Source organism: Athene noctua, chromosome 13 (genome assembly GCF_965140245.1).
Source record: "Athene noctua chromosome 13, bAthNoc1.hap1.1, whole genome shotgun sequence".
Classification (NCBI taxonomy): Eukaryota; Metazoa; Chordata; class Aves; order Strigiformes; family Strigidae; genus Athene; species Athene noctua.
Genome location: NC_134049.1, coordinates 12,977,755 through 12,997,989, shown reverse-complemented (window position 1 = coordinate 12,997,989; position 20,235 = coordinate 12,977,755). Strand labels below are relative to the sequence as shown.

The 20,235-nt window shown below is 49.8% G+C and overlaps 1 protein-coding gene across 2 annotated transcripts; it reads left to right on the top strand.

Moving 5' to 3' along the window:
* Nucleotides 1–8,378: 8,378 nt before the first annotated feature.
* On the top strand, nucleotides 8,379–20,235 carry CILP (cartilage intermediate layer protein). 2 transcript variants are annotated; one of them, XM_074916978.1, is made up of 9 exons: nucleotides 8,379–8,525; nucleotides 10,209–10,332; nucleotides 11,486–11,569; nucleotides 12,551–12,604; nucleotides 14,033–14,218; nucleotides 15,365–15,679; nucleotides 15,791–15,899; nucleotides 16,348–16,505; nucleotides 17,141–20,235. In XM_074916978.1, exons 2-9 carry the CDS (start codon nucleotides 10,275–10,277, stop codon nucleotides 19,477–19,479), a joined length of 3,303 nt encoding a protein of 1,100 aa, XP_074773079.1. In that variant the 5' UTR covers nucleotides 8,379–8,525; nucleotides 10,209–10,274; the 3' UTR covers nucleotides 19,480–20,235. The 2 variants fall into 2 exon arrangements, with proteins under 2 accessions (XP_074773079.1, XP_074773078.1); XM_074916977.1 differs by having other exon boundaries at nucleotides 8,379–8,634.

The window sequence follows — 20,235 nt, the reverse complement described above, 5'->3', positions numbered from 1 at the left end:
CTGGGGGGAAAAAAATCACAGAAACCACAAGAAGTTGGGTGGAAGCCCATTTATTACAGCAGCCGACTCCTTCTCGCATGAGTCTCCTGGTTAGAGCCGAGATTAATGTGGCCCCACATGCTCATCCTTATTTTTCCTTTCATTTAGTTCTTTGCACCTGCACTAAAAGCAATTAAATAGCAACTCAGGAATGTATTCCCTGTTTGTCCTCCTTGCCGGCTGGCTGCCTTTTTGTCTAGAAATGTCCTCTCCATCCCCGACTGTATGACGCAAGAGAGGGACAGGATTTTTCTTGGGAACTGTAAGCCTCGCTCATGCCACAACAAAGCTTTTGGTCCCTGTTCAGAGAGGATTTTTTTAGCATGCCATCATGCAGAAATGTCCTGGGCATGTATTAGCAATAAGTCGTCTTTTAAGGGTGGGGCCCCTTATTAACATTACTATTTTTCTCCAGCATTTGCACAGTAACCCCCTTGTGTTTTCGCTTTTTTTTTTTTTTTTCTCATCTCAAAGGTCAGCTTGGATGTTGTCTGCTCAGCAGCCTTCAGCTGAATCTCTGAACACTGGTTTAACAATCAGAGGTTTTTGGTCCCCGGGATTAGGAAACACTGCTGGCAGGCAGGGCTTGTTTCCATGCACCTCGGCTTGGCTCTTTCCGAAATCCCCTCCTTTTGGGCTGCTGCCCCAGAACATCCCTGGAGCTGCAGCCCAGTGCTTGGTCACAAGGAGTCAGAGCATCTCCAGGCATCCCCAAATAGGACTTTTCTCCCCAAATCCATACAGATCATCCCAGGATGCTGGAGAAAGCAGAAACCCAAAAGCCACAACAGGTAGCACAGCCTCAGTGGCAATTTTTGCATGAGCAGACCTTAAACAAAAATGCTAGTCTGTGTTTCTCCATCAGACATCCCTTGTAAGTTGGGATCTCATTCAGGAAAAGCGGCATGGGATATAATTTCCATTAACCTGGTGCAAATGCAGGGCAGGGAACCAGCTGCCATTTATCCTAATAAATCACCACCAGGGTCTTGGCTTCACAAAACAGAAAAACTTGTATTTTCACCTCTGAGAGAAGCTCCTGCTGATGGGCATTATGGGGGATAATGACTGCTCTTTTACAAGCAGAGCCATCATACACAGCACATCACCTACACCCTCACCCCCAGCACCCTCATCCCAGGCAGGTGCTTCTGCCTGGCTGGTGTCCAAAAATTCCCCTTTGCTCAGAAAAACCACCTCATGATTTCAGAGTTTTTAATGCTGATCTTTTTTTTTTTTTTTTTTTTCCCTCAAATTCTTCTTCTCCTCCTTCAAACCTTGAATTGTCTCAGGAGCAGCTCATCCAAGGAAATTTTTGTCTCATATTGGACTCGAAACAGAAAGTCTAGTCAGGGACATCTGACATGCAGTGTTTTTGTGAGTAAATACCAGCATCCATGAAGTCATTTCCCAGGGTTAGAAATGAGCTCACCTCTGGAACGGCTTCTCTTCTTACCCAAAGTTCACAAGTCAAGTGGTTGTGAAGTTCCCAGTTTTCATCCTTATTAAAAAACTGTATTGGGGCTGTGTGCAGCATGGTGCCACCTCCAGCTGTATGATACAGATGGGTCTGTAGCAGGGCATCACCCTAAATTCTCTGAAATCTTTGCAGCAAAAGGCAGAGGACCAAAGTTCAGCAGTCACTGGGGATAAACCACTGTCTCATTCTGTCTGCTCACCCAGCCCTGGCTGCTCTGCCGAGCCTGCCAAGAGGGACGATAATTGCTGTCCCTCGTGGGGATAATCTGGGTCATTCTGGCCCCCTCCTAAAAGTCCTTGCTTAAAACAGAGGGAGGGATCTCCTCTGCCCACCAGGCTCAATATCTTGGTACACTGTGTCTTTGGACCATTTCTTGGTGAAATAACATGCTGTTTCTGCTTCAGCTTCGTATATCAAAACCTCACTGGAGATCTCACCAGTAAAAGCCCTTCTCCAGGGGGTATCATGCCATCAGACAGCAGTGCTGAGAAACACATGCTCTCAATACTCAAACCCACTGCAATTCCCCTCTTTTAATACCCTGGCTGGTGCTTCTGGTGTTGCTGAACCCAGCACATCACGCTGAACATCCAAGTCACAGAGCCGGCCAGGATGGTGTAAAGGGTGAGGACTCCACTGGCAGGAGAGCCCAGATGTCCTGAGCATCATTTCCAAAGGTTCCCCAAATTTACATCTTCCCATGCGGAACAGCAGCTCTCAGGGTCTTTCTTTCATCTTTCACCAGGACATCTTGATGAGAACAAAATCCCCCTTCCCCATCTCTAAGATAGACAACAAGAAGAGTTAATTTATCACCCTAGACCAAACTCTAAGGTCAAGCTCCAGAAAATGAGGTGAGCTTTGGTGCTGAGCCCTGTCCGCTCACTGCCAAGAGATAAAACCTGTGTGTGTGCGTGTATCGCCACTCCACCCACAATTCATCTTTCCCACAGCAGCTTCACTTCCTTGCCCAGGCTGGAAAACCCAGCTGGGGTGATTTGTTTGGGAAGTCTCACCCGGGACCCCAGTCCTGTGATGCTCCTGTCCCCAATAAACCAGGAAAATCACCCATGGGGTCGATGGAGGGGCCATGGATCCCCTTCAGCTCTGGCACACGCTGACCTGGCCAGGGCTTTTGCTGCCCTAACTGGGTATTTTTCTTGAGCTGGAAGAAATGATGAAATTCCAATGTTTTCACTGTGACTAACCCATGGAAGTGAACAATTTTGCTCTTGTTTTTGGATGGGTTTTAGTTGCTCTCCTTGTCTTTGCCTTTCATGCCCTCTTTTATCCTCTGCTTTTTTTTCCTCCCTGTGGGACCTGCACATTGAGTTGCTCCAAACATCAAATATTCTCCTCTCTCCACGCTCCCAAATTGGATTGTGTGTCCCAAGGCCATATTTCAGTGCTCCCTTTGGATGCTCTTTCCCAAACACGGGCCAGACTCAAGGGCTGGTTTCTTTCAGTTCACTGTGGTAGCGATGCGATGTGGGGAGAACTGAAAGCCCTGTGGGACCCTCAGCAGCATTACCTGGGGTTTGCAGGAGTGAGAAGCAGGGAAAACCTCCCCCAGAACCTCTTTGCCCCGTGCTTTGTATCTCCAGGCAGTTTTCAAGCCTTAAAAACACCACTGGGTGAGCTTTATGCAGGGACATGACTGCTTTTAGGGAAAGATCAGTGGTGGGGAGAGATGCCGTTATTGTTGAACTAAATGAGCTGATGGGATATAATTTCTGCTCCCCTGCCCTGTTTTTATCCTCCTGCAAGAAACCTGCTCTGAGCCGAGCCCTGGGACTGGGGGACCCCGGTGTCCCTCAGGATGAGCATCAGCGCTGACATCTCCCCTGGGCTGGATGTGGCCTCTGGGGGAGGCGTTTCTGGGAGGCAGTGCTCGATCCAATGCAGGGAGCATTGTGCTGAGTTTCTCTCGGGAAGAGCTTACCTCCCGTGCTGCCTTCTCAACCTGCTCCTGCCAGTTTTCATCTCAGCCAGACCAAGCTGCTCGCACCAGGTGGCTGCCAGCCCTCCCCTTCGCCAGCGCTTGGCCCCCACCAAACACCTCTGTCTGCACTGTCAGCAAAACCACATTTACCCTCTGGCGAAAGCTGATACCGCCATGACCGCCCCAGGCAGAGACCAGCCTTTCTAAGCGTGCCCTTGGCATGATGCATGAGGTTGTGAGATATTTTATGGCTCCAGTCACCCCCACAATCACAGGAGCTCCGGGAAGGGGAGGGTTTTCCATGTCCTCTTTTGCCAGCACGGATGCTGGCAAACTCTTTCAGAGTTGAAACTCAGAGGCAAATCAGCCCCAATTACCCCCGCCCAGTCTCAGCTCCATGTCACTCAGTGCAATAACTGATCTGAAATAAATTCATGCATGGTTCAACAAGGAGTATCTACCACCTGCCCAGCTCCATCCCCTGCACATTTTCTGTCCATCCCAAGTAGATGCTCATCCACACACTAAAAAGTAGTTTTTAGCCTGACGCTCCGCTTTCATTTCTATCACCATTGCCTCTGGTCTGGCTTATGTGGCCTACAACTCTCCTACGTGCTGCTGGTTGAATCCCTGCAGAGTAGGAGGGACACAAACCATGGTGTGCTGGAAGACCCAAGCCCTCTCCTGCACGCTCACGGGTCATGCAGTATTTTGCTGTTTTTTAGGAAAAGCTGGCTCATGTAAATCAGCTGCAAACCTGCCTACCTCCACCTGGTTTATAGCAAGAAAATCAAGAAGGAAAGTCACAGATGAGGCCAGGGATGGCCATGCTATGGGTGGGAGGATGCCCTCCCCACCAGCACGGGTGCAGAGCCTGGAGTGCAACCAAGCCCGAAGCTAATGCCCGTAAATGAGAGCAATAAATTAAGGATGTCTTCAGGAGCAATTAATTGCCCAAATAACATGTGCTTTGACACAGGATGGTCTTTGTCCACCAAACCCTGTGCAGAGCTAAAGCAAACAGGCAGCAGGCTGTGGGTTGGTGTTCTGATCCTGCTCTTCCTCTGCGGTTTAAATGTCCCCACTGAGGCGCTGCCCGGGCTCAGACCTGGCCATGTTCCCATTGTGCCCACCCGCATCCTGCAGTTGCATTGCCATCAATGATCTGATGTTGTGCAATAACTCAGGCCCTGCCACTAGCCGGCATCTGCTATCTTAATTTCCCCAGCTCAGCAATACAATTAAAAGGGGATTCACTACTGAGACACTTCTGGCACTCTCATAGCATCTCCCATCTCTGTTTTTCCAAGCTGTGATGGGGAAGGAGAGATGGCAGGGATGGACACAGCGTCCAGGAGGGAGACCCCAGAGGGACCTTTCGGTGATATGGGATATCCCAGTGAACAGTGAACCCCTCTCCAGGTGACATGGGTCTGGATGTGTGCAGCAGGGATGCAGGTAACAGTCCCTGGGCACTCAGATAACAGCCATGCCCTGCAAAAGCACCAGGAAAAGCCCTTTTTCTTGACAGATGTGATCACAGAGCAGGGGACACCCCTGGTTTTACATCCCGGGGGTGTCAGTCACGTTGTGCTGGTGCCTGCAGACATCTGGGGCCTCACCCCGTGGCCAGACCCATGAACAGTGCAATTGCAGCCGCTTGCTTTCCCCAGATCCTGGCTCTTTCATTGCTCCAGAAAATGCCTTCGTGACCTCCAGAGCTAAAATCAGTCTTTTTCTGGCTCCTGGCTTTCATGTCATCCCCCCTGGGTGGTGCTTTTTGCATCTGTTTCATAAGTGATGTACACGGAGCTGAGCACTGCTCAGCCACAGTCGAGGCTTTAGCTCCTAAGTAAATCCTGCCAGGGGGGAAACGTCCGCTTGCTCCTTTTCTCCCAGCCACAGTCTGTAAATCCTCATCTGCACAATAAAAACAAAGTCCAGTAGTTTATTTTTTGGGCTCTTTTCCAAAGCTTTTAGGCAGCTGGAGTGTGATTTTGTGCTGATGAAGCGGTGGAGGAGGGCTTAAGTGAAACAATATTGAAGTGGCTGCCAGGTTTGCTGGTGGTTCAGAGCTCAGAGTGAACCCCGGGGACCCACCACATCTCTAAGTTCTCCTACAAACCATGGAAATCTCCAGTCCAGCTCCTGGGACAGCAAAACAGGATTTAAAAAACAACATTAGCCACCCCTGGAGCATGACTGGAGAAGTGCTGGGAGCCAAGTGCTTAACGAAATCCCAGCTCCCAGCTCGCCCTCCTAAACCACGCAAACTTCCCCAAAATGTTTGGGATGGAACAAAGTCATCAATCAGTTATTTTAACTCACATCTCCGTAAACAGGAGCAAGCCCAGAAACACGCAGAAGGGGAAAATAACCGTCAGCTCCCTTCGGTGGAGTGAAGAGGGTGCAGGGAGGGAGGATGGGGGCAGCCGGCAGGGAGCTGAAGACAGCCTTGGCCCCAAAGGGCATTTCATAGACCCTATAGGGTATTTCATGGACCCTATAGGCCATTTCATGGTGTGCACAGAGCATTTCACAGACTCCACAGCCTGTAAATCCCATGCCCAGCCCTGAGAGCAGCCCCACCATCCCTGCCACCCTCCCAGCACAGTGCAGTCGGCTTTTGGTGATGGTCACTCTGCCAATGTCATATTGGAAAGGCTGGGAGGCACAAATAGCCAGGATGAGCATCACTAATCTGTTTTCCTCTGGATTTATTAGAGGCACACAAGCAGAACAATGGAGACAACCACGAAGGAGTGTGGAGAGGGAGGTGGTGTTGCACCATCAGTTATCTTACACTGCCCCATCCTTGGCACTGGTCAGGGGAAGCACTAAGCATGGCAGCATTCACATAAATACCTTATGGCTTTGTACTTACACATTGGTGATGAAACCATGGAAAAATCTCATGAAAGGCAGTCAGGGCCCCTGGGGTTAACCCAGGAGGGGAATGTGTCCGTGAAGCTGCGGCTCTGCTGCATTAATGCTTTGGTTAGGAAACACCAGCCTTGGACAGCTGAACCCAGAGCCAGAAAGATGGTGTGGGATGCATCCTTCCCCACCAGCCAAGGGTGCTACAGCCCTGCAGAGTGGCTACTCTGGGCACAGGGCAGCACCCGCTTGTTCCCTCCACCCCATGGGTCAGGACATCATCCACCTTGGGCTGATATAAAGCAACCGAGCGCCTCCTGGAGCCATGGTGCAGCTGGTGGTGCTCAGTGCTGGAAACATCTGGGGTTCTGTTCATGCTGTTCCATCCAATGTCAGCCACACATCAGAGCTGCAGCGAAGGATGGCCAAGCCAAAAGAGATTGTGCAACCAGACTTTTCTAGAGACTTCGTTTTTGCATGAACTCACATGTCCCAGACCTGCTCCAGAAGCCACACACGTCTCCTCCACTTGTCCTGCAGGAGCCACGCTGGAGAGGAGACACCCATGCTATGGAGGAGACACCTATGCTAAGGAGGCTGCAAAATTCCCTGCAGAAATGCCTGCAGCTGTGCTGGGCTAGAGCTATCACCTGGTTTCCATAAAATAAAGAATGTATTTTTCCTTTTACAGAACAGAATGTTTCCTTACCTCGCAGTGCGACCCATAGAAACCAGAGCCAGCATGTGCCAAGCAAGCAGCAGGGCCGAAGCTGCCCGCCATGGCACCAGTGCTGTGCTGGGGATGGGGCGGCTGCAGCAGGAGGCAGGTACCGTCCAGGGAAGATGAAATCCTTGCTCTCAGTCTTAGCACCTTTCACACATCTTTTCCTCATCATGGCAGGGAAATGCAGCTGAGCTCTGTGTTTATCTCACAGGTCTGGGGCCTCAGGCTCATCAGACACTCCTTGCCCACCAGATAAACATTCTGCCATTTTTTGGCACATCTGAGCTCTTTTTTCCTTTGTAAACATAAACAGGAGCTGCTGCAGGCCAGCACCAATTATTTTTTATGTGACATCTTGATTTACGTTCCTCTTTCACCGCTCCCTCTGGCTGCAGAGCCGGCAAAGATTACTAAGAGGCAGCCCAGGACACTGCCGGCACATCCTGCACGCTGCTGGCTGCCCGACGCCCATCCCCAGCCTTCAGGGATGCCTCCTGCCATGTAAAGCACATGTTTTCACACCAAACTCCTGCAGCAAACTGGCAGCACAGCCCCACAGTTCCGAGGCTGTGTGCATGGGTGGTACTCGCTCATGCATGGCCCCATACTTTGTGCAATACCCAGGAGCCCCGAGTCAGGACCAACTACCATGAGTTAACACAGGAAAAACGTGGCTGTGGAGGGAGGAAGAATGTGGTGGGGTCAAAGCCAGCCTGGGGGGCTCTTGTTAGGATCTTCCCATGGCTCAAGTGAGACACAGTCACATTTATTTGCGAGGATGGGCCTGCCTCTGCAGCTCTCTGCTACCCTGTGTCCAAACCAATCCACCTGGCTTTGTCCCACATCGCTGCAGCACCCTCATTTGACCTCTGCCAGAGCCAGTGTGGGGCGCAGAGGCGAGCAGGTAGCACAGGCAACACAGGCAGCATGGGGGACAGCACCCAGCCGACCTCTGCCCCCTGCCTGTGAGACGTGAGAACCCCATGGATGACGCTGAGTGGGCACCGTCTTTGTCCCAGACTGAGCGAAAGCATCCCTGAAACTCACTGCACGGTGTGTCTGTACACTGTATCTCCATCTTCAAGGCTCAGCAGCATCTGTTTTGGATCCGGACCCAGGGCAAATCCCTAACAGTGATGGTGCTGTGCCAGGATGAGATGCCCACACCAGGACGTGGTACCCACACCTTGCCCTGCACCGCCGTCAGCAGCACGCTGCCACGCCATGGCATCACCACCAGCCCCGACGGCTGCTGTTTCACCGAGGGTTTGTGTTTACCATCACCTTGCTAAGGGATTATTCAGCCTGCGGTTTCCTCGCTCATCCGATCTGTTTTTGCTCGGCAGCCGGTGGCTCGCTGCCATCCCCTAAGCTACACGCCGGGCTATATAAGCGACCTCGTTGCTTGGCTGCGGGGAGACTCGTGCGCAGCCCGGATCAGTGGCGGTGCAGGGGAGGTTTCGGTAAGCTGCAACTTTCTCTCTTCTTCCCAACCGGCTGTAAATCTCTTTAACCCGCAGCTGACAAGCTCTCGCTTCGCCCCCGGACCGCAGCTCAGCTGGCAGCTCTGTGGTGAGAGGACAAGACTCTCCTTAATTGGGGTTTTTATGGGTTTTGTAGGTAAGAGGAAAAAAAACAAACCAACCCTGCTAAGTTTTTCCCCTTTGTCACAGCTAGCAGTTATATAATTTTCCGTGTTATTAAGGCAGCATAATTAAGAGCGTCTGTGATTGAGGGCGAGGTAGAAATTAATTGATGGACAGATAAAGGTGCAGAGGCTGCGGGCTGGAAAACATCAGTGGGGACGTGGTTCTGTGTCCCACTTCTCTGCTGTACATCCCAGCTCGTGGGTTTGGGGCAGGGTTATGGGGATGGCGGGAGCGGGGGTCTCGGAGGGGGATGGTGTTTTGCTTACACGGGGCTGTTCGATCTCCCACGGCTCTATCCCACAGTGGCTCCCCCAGCCAGAGAGGGGACATGGGTGATGCCGAACCCTCCCTGCCACCAGGATCCAGCCACTTGATTCCCCTCTTTCCCAGCATTGCGTGTCCCGGGGACATATCCTGTCCCAAACCCAGTGCCAAACAAGTCACAACCAGCTTCCAGAACAGCCACCGAGTGGGAAACAGGCTTTCAGCCTGGATTAAGTTTTCCTGGTTATTGTCTGGCTGCAAGTTCACAACCCCCCTCGCAAGCCCACAGAACACCGCTCATGTGTTGCTTGTTATTTTTGCTTGACTGGGATTTGCTGAGCCATAATCAAAGTATTTCCTAGTCCCACATGCCCTGGTCTCAGAGGGGATGGTTAATACCGCTTACAAATAACGGTGTTCTCGCCTGCTCTTTATGAGCTTCATTTTGTGGGTAAACTGAGGCACTGAAAGGCTGAGGCAATATTTTCCACCCCAAGTTCATTAATTTTGGGTGCATAAATAAAGCACCTGGAATTCCAGTTGGTGTCACCTGGGATAATACCAGCTCCATGGGTACCTTCAGAAATTAAATACCCAAATGCTTGACAACACAGGATTAAGGGACTCCAGAACAAAATCTGAAGTCACTGAGCTGTGGAAGAGCAACACAAAGCCTCAGTCCCTCATCTCCACATGCAGAAAAAGGAAAATATTTGGCTTCTTGCTCACATTTGTAGCAAAGTCTTGGCTTGTGTGCAGGGTTTTCTGCTTTCAGAGGCATTCTGGAGTCTTTCCCCTCCCCACGCTCCTGGGATGTACTGGGATAAGACGCTAACGTCACACTAAGCTCAGTTTGCAGGCAGAGGGATGGAGGTGTGGTGTCCCTGCTCATACTGGGGGCCAGAGTGGGGTGCTGGAGGGCTGGTGGAGCCCTGTGGGCTGCGAGAGCATCCCTGCAGAAGTAATTAAGCTGTTGCAAGGCACTTCAAGGAGGTGTCATTACAAACCAGTGCTCTGCAGAATAGATTTAGGCGCAGATGTGACGGTGAGAAGCAGAGGGGATGCGAGCACAGATGTGGAGCCCCTGTTGCTCCCCCCTCGGGGGGTAAGTGGGTGGCCAGGGGGTACAAACAGCTCCACTGCATGTTTCGGACTGGTTCAGCCTGGGAGCAGCTCCCTGAAAGCAGCAGAAACCCAGGATGAGCCTTGACGTGGCCGGGTTTGTCTCTGCAGGTCTGGGGAAGGGGTGGGACGGCTGTGGATACTCCAAGAAGTCCCTGGTCACCTCTGGAGACAACAATGGTCACCGTGAAAGGATGGATCCTCCTCCTCGTTCTGGGAGCCACATCTGTTTTAGGTGAAGGTTAAACATTTCTATTCCCCTCACCGTGCTGTCCCCTGCCCACAGGCATGCCAGCAGACATGGGCCTGACAGCGATGCCAGGCGCTGCCTGGGGTCAGGGCAGCCTTTGCCTGGACAAACCATTTCCAGAGGAGGGCTGGCGCCCGTCCAGCCCCCGCACCACGGGCAGAGCCCGTCTGTGAGTCAGCCAGCCTCTGGTTGACCAGGGATGAGGCCCCCCCTCCCCACTGGCTGTGCTGGGACCATCCCTACTTGCCCACCAGCTCCCATCTCAGCTCCCCAAGCAAACCACCCTGGCCAGTGCCTCAACCATCGCCAGAGCACAAAACAACCCCAGGCTCTGAGCGGAGCCCTGGGGAAGCAGTGACGTGGCTCTTCTCCAGGAGAAGATGCTCTGGAGCAGCAGGATCTGTCCACTGCTGGTCTGCAGGTCACACATACCAAAGCGCTGAGGAACCTGTCCCTCTGCTCTGGGGGTCTTGCAGAGAAAACCTATTTGCAGGCTCTTTGGATCTGCTTTCTGAAGCTATAGAGAAATTTTACTTTGAAGTGCTCTGGCCAGATGCCCAGGGATAAGAACAAGGAGAGTCAATTTGTTGTTGGGGGAGATGCCCAGAAGCCCTGCTGAGCCCCCAGGAGCTGGGCACAGGCAAGAAGCAGTGCTGGGCAGCTTTGGGCTTACCTCCTCATTTTAAATGGAACTGGTCCCAGCAAGCAGCCCAGGAACCAGCCACGATCACCAGCTCCCCTCAGGCACATGGGTGGCTAGCAAGTGCAGAAACCAGTCCACATCCCATAGCAACAACCAACCTCATCCACCTTGGGTTCGTTTCTCCCCGCACAGGATATGTTTTATATCTCCAGCTATAAAAAGATTATTTGATCTGAGCTGCTCCAATGCAGAAAGCACAGAAAAAAGTTTGTCTTGGGTGATAAGGGAAATGGCAAATTTGCGTCATACCTGAGCTGCAGTGATCTGTGGGACATCTCTATCATGCCCTTCACTCGGCATCTCTGGCATTGCATCCCACAGGAGCTCTAACTGGTGGTTCAAACCAGCCACAACCCAATGGAAAAGCTGAAAAACTGAGCCTAAGGATGCCCACTCCCTTGAATCTAATTTCTTCTCTAATTTATTGACCCTTAGGTCAAAGGCTTCTGAAACCAGGCCTCAGCAGGATCCAGATAGGACAGAAAACCTTCAGCCCACTCGTAATGCTCAGCTTGGAGAGTAAGTTATTTCCCAGCTCAGATGACTTTCCCTTGCCGGGACAAGGGGTGTTTAGACGTGTATTATTTTTTTCAGCCTTAATTTACAACGAAACAATATTATTTGAGTAGATGACAATATTTAGGCAATGGAATAAATATTAATCATCCATGACCTGTAGGGTTTTGGCTACTGCTGACACATGTTGTTGGCTCCTCTCCTGGAAAAATGAAGGTCAAGTGCGTGACCACAGCCCTGACTCCCTGCGGGAGGCACGTGCAGGCTGGGAGGGCGAGGAGAGCCCAGGGATGGGCAAGCACATGCTCCAACCTGCCCATCCCCTGCCCAGCTGGTCCCCACACCTGGGCCAGTTTGTGACACCACTGCTTTAAAATTAAAGCCAGGCGGGGGCATTAATTACCCAAAAAGACCGCTCTGCTCGTTAGTCCCCAGGAAATACCCCAACCCCTCAAATTTGGGGATTGAAAGCTTGGCTTGAGATTGAAATTCCAGCAGGCACTGAAAGGGCTGGACATGCTGATGCCATAGTTGAGGGATTAGGGGACTTTCCCAGCCTCCCGTCCTGCTCCCAGCAGCTCTCTTAGCCGCTGAGAAGAATCAAAGCACCGAAAACACAGACACTCAGAGAGAGGTCCCCTCCACCTGCTGAGAGATATTTTTAGGAAAACTACCAAGAAAATTGCTTTCCCCTCGAAGCAGATGACACAAGGCTGGGGCTTGTGGAGCAGAGGCTAACTCCTGCTTCTCTAGAGAGAAGTAAAGCAAAATCTTTATTTATTTCACCAATGCAGTTGAAAACTAAAGTATATGCCCTTGGCAGCAGGGAGCTGTAAACTCAGCCTTCACCTTCAGGAGAGGGTGTGCCAGACTTGCTCCGTTGAGCAGCTGGGCTCGGTGCAGCCGGGCCGGTGGAGGGACTGGTGCTCGGCCAGGGAGCAGGCAAACCCTGCCCCAACCACCTTGCACGTCCTCTGCCCACAGGTACGAGGAGCAGCTCTCGCAGGGGAGACCCGACCTTCGCCTACGCCAGACGCGGTATGTTCCTGCTGGCCAGGGCCACGGGGTAGCCCCAGCCCTCCCCATGTCCCTGCCAGCCCTCGAGCCCCTCTGCTTCTCCCCCATCCTCCACTTTCTGTTTTTTCTACTGTCAATGTGCTGCCCAGAGCCATATAATGCTGTTTTTCTCCACAGGACTGTCCTTCTCCTTTCTTATCACCAACCCTGCAGGTTAAAGCAGCCAATCCCAGACTTTGGAGACTCCACTTTAATCTGTTGCATGTTAAACTTTTTCTTGGGGCAAGTACAGACAGACATTTATCCATGTGGCACCTAGGAAGGGACCACGTCTCCAAGCTCACCTCCTCCTGCATCCCCCACATTGCTAAATCAGGTCTATGGCTGCGCCACTTGGGATGCTGAACTGGAGATGCCGACATGCCAACAGATGAAAAACTTGCCCATCTAAGCCAAGTGCTTGCTCCAAACCAGACATGATGCTCCCTGTGGTTGCTGTCATTTAAATGGTCTTTTCTAGCCACCTCCTTTTGTAAGGCAGGGGTTTGTTTTCAACCATCACTGTTGAACAGCCCAGCTGTGTGCCTGTCTAGGAAATAACCCAACCTGGTTTATTACAAATCAGGTGGAAGAGTAGGTGTGGGAGATGACACAGCACATGTCTCCAAGAAATCTCATTTTTAGAAACTTTAGTCACAAGTGCATCCTCGTAAACATTATTAGAACATTGTCATTTAAAAATAAATCCAAACCACAGACTCAGGGGGGGATCTCATCCATTCCAAGTAGTTTAAATTAATACCGTCTAGTAGCCCAGTTAAAGAAATTCCTTTAAAAATCTAACTGCATATTAGATCCTCAATAAACCCTCTTTGTGTTTTACAAATCGGCTGGCTCCTAACGTGCTCAGCCTGCTCAGTAGCATCTTGGGCTTCTGTTTTGCACGCAGTAAAACCGGTGCTCGCAATAGGGGACAAAGTCCCCCTGTAGAGAACATATGTTGAAATATGGTTAGACTTTCAACATGATCATACCAACAATTTTACTCTTTTGGAGGGATTTTTTTTGTTTTTATTTAACCACATTTGAGACACAGGCGAGCATGGCCCCTCAGACAGCATTTAAATGACAATGTGTGTTTGATTTCCTTTAAGCCAAAGTTATTCAACACTAAGCATGAGCTGCATGCACTTTGCTCCCCTCAAGTTTATCTTAATCATCCTGAATTCAGTAGCCTGCAGGGAATTAAGTCAAAAGCCTTCAGATGCCTTCTCCTGCTTTATTTCCCAGCTCCCTGAGCACGCTTTGAGTTTGTTTAATCCATGTGGTGCATAATATCCAAATGCATAGTCTGAGCTATATAGAAGCTGCTAAGAAATCAACTGCCCGTTTTTGGGCAGTCGTACGTGTAATGTGCGTCTCAGTAACACACCGCTGATGTTATTCAAGGTCCACTGGTGCAAGATACAAAAAGGTTTTTGTCTCCATGGTCGAAATGGAGCGAGTGCTCAGCAAAGTGCGGCCAAACAGGTGTGCAGAAGCGTACCAGATCCTGCCTAGCTGAGCGCCTCCGGGGCGTGCACTGTAATGAAGCAACTGAGGAAGGGCGGCTCTGCATTGGACATGTTTGCTCAGGTGCTCCTCTAACCTCACTTACGGGCAGGGGATCATGTCCTGATCTCACCACCACGTAGGCATTGTACTCCCTTCACTGTCATTTCACTATCTATCTTTCCCTTGCCAGAATTTCATGAGGCCTTCCCAAGCAGAGCTGGAGAATACTAAGGGAGCAGAGCATGGAGAGTTTATAGCCAAATAGCAAGATAAGGGGGGGATCCAGATATGAGGAATCATAAGGGATCCATAAATACGCTGGGAATATAGAAAAAAAAGTCTCATTAATCTTGTTTTAACAGCAGCTCTCAAGGTGGAGTCAGCAATTGCAGGCAGCTGCCTCCATGCCATCTCCAGGAAGGAGAAGAGTTGGGAATATTGAATTGTCACAGCCCCTGCTGAACGGGCTTGTAATTAATTATGATATTCTTATAATCCCCTTTTAAACAAATAATTCTGAAAATAGTCTATGTTTTCTCCAGGAAAGTTGTTTCAGGTTTTCCCTGATTTCTTCCATTTATTTCCAGCTGTAAAAAAAATTACCAGGTAGCTCTGTACAAGGATGCTCTGTGATTGTAAAAGGGATGACCTGAGCCCTTGCCTTGGGAGGAGACAGATTATTATTTAGGATTAATCTCTGTAAGTAATGAAAATGTTTCAGAATCACTGTTTGGGAGACCATTCATTAATCCCATCAGGTAATGATCGTCTCACAATTAGCCTATGCCCTGCCCAAGCCAGGATACCACTGAATAAGGGGAGACAGCTTTTAAGACAGACCAAAGTCATGACTTTTGGGCATGAGCTCGTAACAGAAAACAAAAAAGTTTAAGGCATTTGGATTTGTAATTTTGCAGGGTTGAGCTCACATGCTGATCTGGATTCAAATTTCCCAGAAATTCAGCCCTTTGGGGAAGGTAAATAACAGTTCCTTGCTGTAATTATATCCACGTGGCTGCTTTCTACTAATTGTCAGGTTCAAAATGACATCGTCCCTGTGTTTCTAATGTGCAGCTGTTGATAATCAGTAAAAATGTGTTTTGGATACAATTTATTCCTTATACAGTATCTGCCTTATTGCATCTAAATTAAAAGCAGACACAAGACCGTGCCATGAGTATTACGGGGACTCAGGGCTGCTTTCTGACTTGCCTGCCTCTCCTTCAGCCTGCAACATCACCTGCCCCATGGGCCGTGTCAACGCCGACTGCGACGCCTGCATGTGCGAGGATGCAACCCTGCACGGGAAGGTCTCTCTCGAGGATGGGTCACCCGCTGCCGATGCCCGGGTCTACCTGCAAGCCAAGAATCTCAAGCTGTTGACAACAGCTGATAACAGAGGCATGTTTAGGATCCCAGGGGTTTGTCCCGATGGCAAAAACACTCTTAAAATAAAGAAAGCCAAATATGCAACAGCGACTGTCACTGTGCCTGAGAGCAACCGAAGAAACCTGGCGATCCAGGTGCAGCTGCAACGATCAGGTAGCCCCAAAGAGGGGGGGGGGAATGTAAGAGACTTTACATAGTAATCAGAAATAAATGGTGATTTTAGGGGGGAAAGAGTAACATGATGGCCTTCTCCTCCTCCCACAGGCAAACCCTACATTTTCAGGAGCCCCGAGGACAAAGCCAGAAGAGTGGGACAGAGTGTGTCGTTCTGCTGCGATGCCCTTGGGAGCCCGGCCCCTGACCGATACCTATGGTAAGGACCTTAAGTTTGGTCTGACAGAAGTCTTAACCTGTCCCTCAAATTCAATTTTTATCTCCATACCATCTCCAAAAAGATGGTTTTTTAGCTATAAACCAGCTAGATACACTGGTTTCCTCGAGATGTGCAGAGCTGGCATGTCTCGTCGGGTGCAGTAATGTCATCTGCAGAGGGACTTACTGGGAAAAAGTACAAACAAAAGTTTGAAAAACCTCATCAGGCACAACTGGCAGCTCTGCCTGCCTGCCCGTCACCCAGCAGCTACATCTCAGTACTGCCAAGGGAAGGGGAGTAACTTTTAGGTGATGCCACCTAGCCAGACTACAAAGGGGGAAACAGAGGCAAGAAGTCTGGCAAAATCCACATGGCAGGATGCAGGATTGCTCTGCTCCAGCTAGGCAGTCAGCCTCTGTCCCCTTAACTGGCTGCCTGTTCCTGGCAGGTACCACAATGGCTCATTGCTGGATCCTTCCTTATACAAATATAAAAACAACCTGATTCTGAAGAACCTGAAGAGAGACCAGTCTGGAGACTATTTCTGCAAGGCCAGCAGCGCTGGGGGGTCAGCAAAGTCCCAGTCAGCCAAGCTTGCTGTCATAGGTAAGAGAAAATGTGCACGATGCTCTCCAAGCAGCTGGGGAGGTGGTGGCGAGCAGAAACCAGAAACTGTGATACATATGGGAAAGAAAAGTCACAGGAAAAATATTTGAGGTTTATTTCATGCATCCGTTAGCAGATAAGCTCGTGTGAGCTGGTTATGAACCAGATGCTCTATACAAACTGGAGCACTGGATTGCAGGTGACCTGCCAAGCTCAATCTGCTGGTTTCAGCAGATTTCTCACTGTACTTGCTGTCTGACATGTGAATATTTCTGTTTGTTTAGGGTGTTGGGGGTTTTTTTTTTAAACCTCAGGACACATTTTTGTCTGTCCATAGCCATAAAGCCAGGCAGATGCAGAACACCTAACTGAGGGTGAGTTGGATGGCAGTGGTGGGTAAGCAAGAGCTGGGATGCTCCTGAAAACAGAACTGCTCTTAATCAGGTACCTCAAGTGAAAGCTGAGCACCTGCTTCACGAAACAGAGGCCAGATGAATTCAGCTAACCAAAATTCTGGTTTGTGGCTGTGAAAACCTCAGTTCCTGGAAGCAATGTTTAGCTCTGAGGTTTTCAGACCACATAGCGATGAGTGTACAATTATTTTATGCTTCTCATTAAGAAATCCTATTCAACAGGAAGACAAGAGGCAGCCTGCAACTCCCAACCCCAAAGCCACCTCATCCGACTTCCTCACGACTGCTTCCAAAAAGAGACAAACTCCTTCTACTACGACGTGGGCAAGTGCCCAGCAAAGACCTGTGCTGGGAAGCTGGATAAGGGACTCCGGTGTAAGGACAACATTGCCTACTGCTGCGGGGTGTCCAAGATGGAAACCAGAGACATCTCCTGCAATGGCTACGTGCTCCCCACTAAAGTTGTTGTAGAATGTGGCTGCAAAAAATGCACCGAGACCAAAATAACGGTTCGAGGCAGAGCCACAGCAGCAGATAATGGTGAGCCACTGAGGTTTGGCCACATCTACATGGGAAACAAGAGAGTGAGTATGACTGGCTACAAGGGAACTTTCTCCATCCACGTGCCAGCAGACACAGAAAGACTAGTTCTAACTTTCGTCGATCGGCTGCAGAAGTTTGTGAACACAACAAAAGTTCTGCCCTTCAAGGAAAATGGAGGTGCTGTGTTTCATGAGATCAAGCTACTAAGAAAGAAAGCCCCTGTTACACTGGAATCCACTGAAACCAATGTGATTTCTTTGGGAGAAATGGAAGATGATCCAATTGCCGAATTAGAAATTCCTCCCAATGCATTTTATAGGAAAAATGGAGAATCCTACAGAGGCAAAGTGAAAGCCAGCGTGACATTTCTGGACCCAAGAAACATCTCAACGGCCGCTGTGACACAAAGTGACCTGAACTTTGTAGATGAGGAAGGAGATGTGTTTCCACTCCGCACGTACGGCATGTTTTCTGTGGACTTCACTGACGAACAGGGCACCGAGTCTCTTAATGCAGAAGAGGTGAAGGTTCATTTGGATGCTGCTCAGGTCAAGATGCCAGAGCACCTGCAAGAGATGAAGCTTTGGTCCCTGAACCCAGAGACAGGATTATGGGAGGAAGAAGGGGACTTCAACCTTGAGAAAAACAGACGGCGCAAAAGGGAGGAGAGAACTTTTTTGGTTGGGAACATGGAGATCAAAGAAAGGCGGCTTTTTAACCTGGACGTCCCAGAGAGCAGACGGTGCTATGTCAAAGTCCGAGCCTACAGAAGCGAGAGATTTCTGCCAAGTGAGCAGATCCAAGGGGTTGTGATTTCCATTATAAACACGGAGCCACAACCAGGGTTCTCCTCCAACCCCAGAGCATGGGGCCGTTTCGACAGTGTGGTCACTGGTCCTAACGGCGCCTGCGTGCCCGCTTTCTGTGACGAGCAAAACCCTGAGGCCTATGCAGCTTATATTCTGGCAAGCATGGGGGGTGAAGAGCTCGAAGCTGTCCCCTCTGCTCCAAAACTCAACCCTAATGCTATTGGGGTTCCACAACCATATCTCAACAGACTCAACTACAGGAGAACAGACCATGAGGACTCCAACACTAAGAAAACAGCATTCAGCATTAACATGGCCAAGCCAAGCCCCAATTCTCCAGAAGACAACAACGGCCCTATTTATGCCTACGAAAACCTAAGAGAATGTGAGGAAGCTCCATACAGCGCTGCTCACTTCAGGTTTTACAGGATAGAGGGAGACCGGTACGACTACAACACCGTTCCCTTCAGCGAAGATGACCTCATGAGCTGGACTGATGACTACCTGGCATGGTGGCCCAAGCCCATGGAATTCAGGGCCTGCTACATTAAAGTGAAAATAAATGGACCGCAAGAGGTGAACGTAAGATCTCGTAACATGGGTGGGACGCACCCACGTACCATCGGCAAGCTCTACGGCATCAGGGATGTCCGCAGCATTCGTGACTCCGAGCAGCCGAATGTGTCGGCAGCCTGCCTGGAGTTCAAGTGCAGTGGCATGCTCTTTGACCAAGACCGTGTGGACCGCACGCTGGTGAAAGTGGTCCCACAAGGCAGCTGTCGCCGAGAGAGCGTCAACAGCATGCTCCACGAGTACCTGGTCAACCACCTCCCCATGGCTACAAATAACGACTCCAGTGAGTACACGATGCTGGCTCCTCTTGACCCGCTGGGACACAACTACGGCATTTACACCGTCACTGACCAAGACCCGAGGATAGCCAAGGAAATTGCCCTGGGCAGGTGCTTCGATGGCACATCTGATGGCACCTCCAGAACCATGAAGAGCAACATCGGTGTCGGGTTGACTTTCACCTGTTCAGAGAAGAGCACAGCAGAGCAAAGCATCTTCCAGTCTCAGAGGAACTCAGGCCAGCAGTCCATACTGATTCTGCCAGGGGAGAGCCCCGCATACCGAAGGCAGCCAACAAGCCGCCGAACCACCCAAGGCAGGATCCCAGTGCGAAGTCAACGTTCTCCCACCTACTAGAGCTTTATAGAAGCCTCAGTAAAGTTGCTCACAATCGATTAAATATAATTTGAAAGTAACATCTACCTGTTCATAACCTAATTCAAAGCTGGTAGGTGTCATTATTTTTGAGAATTAAGGTGCACTTTTTTTTTTGGCAACAGAAAGGAAAGACATAAGGCAAAACTTGTGGGACAGTAGCGGTAGTGAGTTTGTGTCTTATTAAATGCATCCATAGAAATCTTCTTTCTGCCTGACATTAAACAGCTTCACATGATAGCCTAAAGGGAAGACTAAACACACGATTCAATTAAGTCATGTACATAAAACATTCTTCTGTTCTGCATCTGCAGACTTTGACAGCCCAAGTACCTGTACAGTAGTTGGTAATATGAAAAGGAATAAACCGATTTCCTCATACTGAATTCAACTGCAAGGTTTTGTACTTGAAATGTAAGTATTTTATTTATTTCTAGCCTGTTTTAGAATGGCTATTCAAGCTAAACTACCGGCAGCTGCATTTCTAAGAACTCACATGCTTGATAGCATGGAGAAGCCATGAGGATTTGTAGGCTCCACATGGATAAAACTAGTTTTCTCTTGCTTCTTGCATTATTTGACAAGAAAATCCATGCTCTCTGATAGGGTAGGTTAATAAAAAAGGTCATTTTGTAACTTCGACAATGCTGTGTTGCTTTTGTGTTTGAAATGTCCAAGTAAATAAACCACATGTAGAGTTGACCAAAGAATAACCTGAAAAATTTCACCTTTCTGTTC